Genomic DNA, 6,000 nt, shown 5'->3' with positions numbered 1-6,000 from the left:
GTCAGATTTTATTAAATTCAAAAGATTTTTCAACGTGTATAGCATGGTATTTCAGTGTGATTCATGTGTTTGTGTGATAAGGAGTGCTTGGTGAGACTCAAGTGACTAATGTCATGACTAATAATTCACCTCAGTAGTTACAAAGCCTTCACAGGTCGCACATAGCTTTTATTTGAATACATTCAGGCGTATAGAGAGTTAGAACGTAGAGGTGTAAGTAATAAAGGAAACAGGAAATTCTGCAAATGGAATGTCTTCCTTCCTTTTATAGCCTTCTAAGCTTCTCACAACCCATCCAACAGTTTGAACCACTATTGTACTGTAAGCTATATTATTCTATTCTAATTATTAAAGTTATAAAGTGTCGCATTTTATAATCATCCCCTTTCCCACGATTTTTTTTTTTTTTTTTTTAGTTAATTAATTAATTTAATTGTAAGGATGATTGCTTTCCCTGATTTAAAATAAACAAACAATATACAGAATAAGTATAATTATTACAATTAATTTAACACCTACTACAGCTGCCACTCCTCATTCAACTGTAAAACGACTGGTACACCGTCACATATTTGTTTTCACATGTCACATGTTCAGGGCCTCGCGTTCTGCGGGGCTTGATTGGTTTAAAAAGTTTACAGTCTTTTAATTCTCCGTTTGTGATTGGCCATTAGAGACGTCACTCAATGACGTACAACCTGTCAGGCTCTGCAGTCGAGCGAACAGTGAAGTGAGACAGACGACGTCTGAACGACTGTACTGGGAGTGTTTTTGATGGCTACCTAGGCTACAGAGCACGACGGCCAGTACATTTTGTCGTACTTCAGAGTAATCGTTGTCTTTTGACACCGTGAAAACGAAACCACCGCTCTTTATTCAACGATGAAGGTAGCTGGGACGACGTCGACTGAACGTGGACCCTGCTAACTTTTAAGTGCTAACGTTAAACGAGACTTCGGTCGTCGAGCGAAATTCAACTTCGACGATCGCAGAATAACGTGAACTCTTCTGAAAATACGCTCAAACGGAAGTCCGACTAGGATTAATAGAAGCGCTGGAAGACTTGGACTTGAAGCACTACATGAATTTAACGGGGCAACAGTCCTTTGTAACTTTTCCTCCTCCCCAGCGGTGCACACTGTTGTCGTAGTGGCGCACATAAACCTCGGCTAATCTTAGCACGCTAGCTAACGCTAGGTACGTTAGCTAGGCATGCTAGCAGTACAGTAGTTAGGTACTGTCAGGACTTTACGATTCATTTGGGCAACGTTTTTATGGCAATGTCTTCAATACGTTTTCCAACAGGTAGACATTGTGCAAATATGACGAAGCAGTAAAAAAAAAAAAAAAAAATCACATCAGCATTTTTTAGAAGTTAGGCCATAATTGTCTTATGTTTGTAACTCCGGGGAGTGCCATGAGTTGTAGTTTGTTGTAGCTTTTTTGGTTCGTGTTGCGAAGACCGTCCTCGTGTTGTAGAGTACTAGTTATATCCGAGTGATGCAGTCTGTGGACACGGTCTAACCCCGATACCGAGCGACCATGTTGGATCGTACAGAATAACACTTGGAACAGGAGACGGGCTTCAGGTCGTGCAGTTGGCTCTGTGCTATTTGTGCTAATGCGCACAGAAGAGGAAACCTTTAATTTGTCCTAGGGGATACTAAATAGCTTTGTCGGACGTCTTCATCACTTCAAAATGTCGGCCATCTCTGCATCCGAGAAAGTGGACGGGTTCACGAGAAAGTCCATGAGGAAGGCCCAGAAACAGAGGAAATCCCAGGGCTCGTCTCAGTACCGCACACAGAGCGCTCCGGTGGAGCTGTCGCCGCTGCCGCAGCTCAAAGGTACGGTAAGAGGATGACGGGTTAGAAGAGCCCGTCTGTGGTGACCGGTGTGTGGTCACTCACCGTTAGATCTGTAGCCAGAACACTCAGCATGTAGCTCATAACCAGGATTGCAACAAACATAAATTTAAGGTATTTTTAGCAGATATTTTCCAGTTTCCATACAGTACTGCGCATAAGTCTGAGGCCACTTTTGGTCAAAGTTGTGGACACATTTCAATCTTATTTGCCGTCATGTATTTTAGTCCTTACACTAAAATACATGACTGTGTGTCAAAGGGCATTACACCAGTTTTGTGCTATTTATATAAAAAATACTGCATTTTGTCAACAGATGTTTTTTTTTTTTACTTCACTTGCATCACAGTTGCTTTGTGCTTGCTTCCAAGTTATGAGATCTTTTTTTTTACGGACACCCAGAGTAGCCTCACTGGAACAGTTTGATTTATGCTTTTGCATCAAGGTGACTACAGGAGAGAAGCTGTGTGTAAACACAAGACCTGTGATTGGTCTGAATGTGTTTTCCTCCTGTGTGTTGATGCTGGTAGAGCGTGTTGATAGTGAAGATAACAGTTGAAGAAAGGTTCAGCAATCTTTTCTCTATGGCTTGACACGCTCAGCATTTGTGATTTTTACAAAGCCATAGCTAGTGCAAACATGAGAGAGAGAGAGAGAGAGAGAGAGAGAGAGAGAGAGAGAGAGAGAGAGAGAGAGAGAGAGAGGCTGGAAGGCCTCAACAGAGTAGCATACATACAGCTGGCATAACTCATTCCCATTCATTCCCAGAGCCAATCCAAACCATCCCAGCAAGTCTAAGAATTTGAACTTGTAGCCTGCAGCTAACAAGCCACTTGATCCAAGAGTGTGATACGAAAGCTTTCTCAAAAATACTACAGTTTTATTCCAGCACTTCACAAGAATGAAGGGTACCTTGTGAGAGGTATGTCAATGCTCCACCTCTAAACATTCAGGACTACCTGTTGAATGTCGGGCCTTGTCAGGCTTTTTGGATTTGTTAGTTTTGACAGCGCGTCTTTCACTGAGCTCATCTGAAGTGACGCGTGTGCTCATACCAGCGTACTATGAATGGAAGTCAGTGACAACTAGGCCTGAGAATAGTGCAGTGGAGAGCGCAGGGCAGCGTGTGAGGCGGAGGCCCGATCAAGGAGTGCGTTTCCTGCCTGTCGAGTGTAGTACTGCACTTACTAAAAGGAGAGGTTCCTGATGTGTATTTGTTGAATAGTGTTGCTTTCCTGACGTTGTCCTAACCACAAATAAATATTTCTATTATTTTTGTATCTCTGTACACAGTTTGTTGCTCCAGTGTAGTTATATATATATATTTTATTCTTGGCTGTGTCAATTGATCTCAGCTCAGACAATGATCTGTGGTCATTGTAGTTCATTAAAATGCTTTCGGTACTCGGCAGCGGATGCATTTTTGAAAATTGCATTGGCTAGAACTGGCAGCTTTATGCACCTTGTAATGAATGGACCTGCTTGCGTTGTGCTATTAAACATGTCATACATAAATCAATCGCACCTCTTCCATATATATCTATTTAAGTCTTATTTGTCTTCAAAAACAGTGTCGATAGCATGCACCTGTTTTGTCTTCCTGCAGTTAAGTCGGACACAACTGAGCCCGCCTACAACCATGTTTGTCTAAGTTCCATTCACAACAGTGTGTGCTTGGACACGCTTTCACAAGTTATTTCACTGCAGTGGAGTAAATATCTGGCATTGTTTGCATCAAGCTAGCATAATGCTGTGGAATTTAAATCTAGATTTAGGGCATTTGCTGACTCTACCGTATATCATAACTTATATCACTATATATATATATATATATATATATATATATATATATATATATATATCTCAGGTTATTTGTGATCGACACAAATAACCTGAACTTGAGGTACTGACACTTTGCCTTTCTTGCTTAATCTTGCAACAGCTTATATGTATTTATTTTTTTTTTTTAATTCAAAATGAGTAATTTGCACAGAATTATTCAGACAAGCCTCAACATCTTATCACCGGTGTTGATGTTACTGGTTTAACAAGCACAGTTTGACTTGCCTGGTCAAGTAGTTTTTAACATGATGCAACTTCTCAAGACGACGAAAACAAAATGTCACGCATGAGTTCCGACTGCTTTCATTTCAATTTAAACAGCTTGTAGGAAATGTAGTGTCTAGGTTTTTTTTTTAAATCTTGTATGATGCATTTTGGAGAGCAGATAGTGAAAAGAAGCTATAGGAATTTGAAACACTTAGTTTTCCCAAACGAGAGCATTGCACCTCAACAACACCCAGAACGGACGAGAACCAGCACGGCAGCAACCGACGTGTTGACGAGCGTCACAGTGACGGCTCAATCATCCGACTTCATTTCACCATAAGCTTGAGGGTGATTTACGCTCGTCATGGTGACTATCGCTGCTGTAGAATTAAGAAAATATAGATATCAGTTATGTTCTTTTTTGGGTATTTTTAATACAGATTATTCACCTGGCTTTCACATCAAAGTCATAAAGCCCTTGCTGATGAAATAATGAGGTACATCTTATTAAGGGATGCAAATCTTCTTTTTGATAGTGCACTAGCCTGTGTGCACTCTGAAGTCAATGGTTTTGAGTATTAGTGGAATGTTATTTATATTAATACCACTTAGGAAACAGGCTTTTAAAGAGCTTATCGAACCACTTGTCACTTCTTTGTTGAAGTTGTGTAGTTAATTATTGGCAGAGCTGGACGGTGTTTCCTGAGGAGGAGCTATTGGCTCGTGACGGACACCGAAGTGTTGAGCTAACGGCAGCTAGAAGCTCGACTCTTATCAGGTTTAGGGACGTTTGTATCAGTGGATTAGTTTGAAACGTTGCAAGAGAGCTCCTACAAATCGCAGCAAAGCGGGAGAAAAAAGATGACATGGAAGTATAATGTAAGCAATAATGTTACAATGCCATTATCCAACAACCAGATGGAAAAACTTTAGCGCTTCAGAATGTAACAAACCCGAGGCTTACATTACAGGCTGCTCCATCAATACATCAGCAGGAGTGACTCTGGAACTACATAACTGTGACGTTGCATCGCCCGTACTGTAAAGTCTGGAGTCTGTTGTGTCTCATCACAGATTGATTCAGATTGATTTTCTGTTTTTTTTTTCTCTCCTGTGGCAGTCGGACACAGTTGTAAATGATCACGCCATGAGGACGTTACCATTGAGTTTTCCTGATCAGTGGTCAGATTGTGTGTGTCTCTCCACGTGCACGACTTTGTGTTTAGAGTCGTGCACTTTAGAGTCGTGGGACGCAGCGTAAAAAAAATGCAAACGCACACGTACTTTGAGACGACGGCCCGCTGTGGTCCGGTTCCTCATGAAAATCAGACACAAGTGGAGTCATGGATGATGGATACGATCCCACAGGAAATAAATGTGAGTTCCTCTGTGTGCTTTCCGGAGGTCTAGTCCATGTTTGAGCGATTTTATCTTCATTTTATTAATATATAGGAATACATACAAATACGCATACAAGGAATTTGACTCTGGATTTCCCGTTGCTCTCAACGAACATTCACAGAATATACAAATAAACACAAAAATTAAATTCAGCATAAACATTTAACTACTATGTACAAATATAAATACGAATATATGTACAAAAGTTGATATATATATATAAACTTAAAGACCAACAACAATGAAACGGAGGTCATAGATTCTTTTTTCTCTTCACATACGACAACCTTTGGGCCTCACCTTGATGTTGTTTTTAGGAGCAGTCACAGTCGTTCATTGATTCACCTTCTGTTGCCTAGTAGCAAACGCATTGTATGACTCATGATTTATATATCTTATATGAGTCTGTGGGTACAAAGAGGCCACATTCACACTTGGTATACGTTGCGGTGTTCATTTGTCGGAATGGTTTAGATATAAATATCCTTATTAGTACAAACTGAAAAATGAATATCTTTGTCACCTCGAACCGTCTCTGAGTGGAGGAGCTGTCGTTTTTTTTTTTTGTTGGATTCATGGAAACAAACTAATGGAGATGCTAAGTGACGAAGAGAGGTTTCGGGTCCTACTAGATTGCAGAGATGCTTCCTCCCTCCTGCCATGGAGAGGCTGGAGAGCTTCGAGC

The 6,000-nt window shown here is 40.7% G+C and overlaps 1 protein-coding gene across 2 annotated transcripts in view; it reads left to right on the top strand.

Moving 5' to 3' along the window:
• The first annotated feature begins 710 nt into the window (after positions 1-710).
• The window catches only part of ppp2r5a (protein phosphatase 2, regulatory subunit B', alpha isoform), a 30,034-nt gene continuing 24,744 nt past the window's right edge, over positions 711-6,000 (top strand). For both annotated transcript variants that reach the window (XM_068737374.1, XM_068737376.1), the window contains exon 1: positions 711-1,847. In XM_068737374.1, coding sequence (XP_068593475.1) covers positions 1,700-1,847 — 148 coding nt within the window. In that variant the 5' untranslated portion in view covers positions 711-1,699. The remainder of the gene's footprint in view (positions 1,848-6,000) is intronic.

The sequence above is a fragment of the Cebidichthys violaceus genome, unplaced genomic scaffold (assembly GCF_023349555.1).
Source record: "Cebidichthys violaceus isolate CVI_PGR_0920_01 unplaced genomic scaffold, fCebVio1.0.p SCAF_78, whole genome shotgun sequence".
In the NCBI taxonomy this organism is placed as follows: domain Eukaryota; kingdom Metazoa; phylum Chordata; class Actinopteri; order Perciformes; family Stichaeidae; genus Cebidichthys; species Cebidichthys violaceus.
Note: the sequence above shows the minus strand (reverse complement) of the source record. Positions and strands in the feature narration are given on the sequence as shown.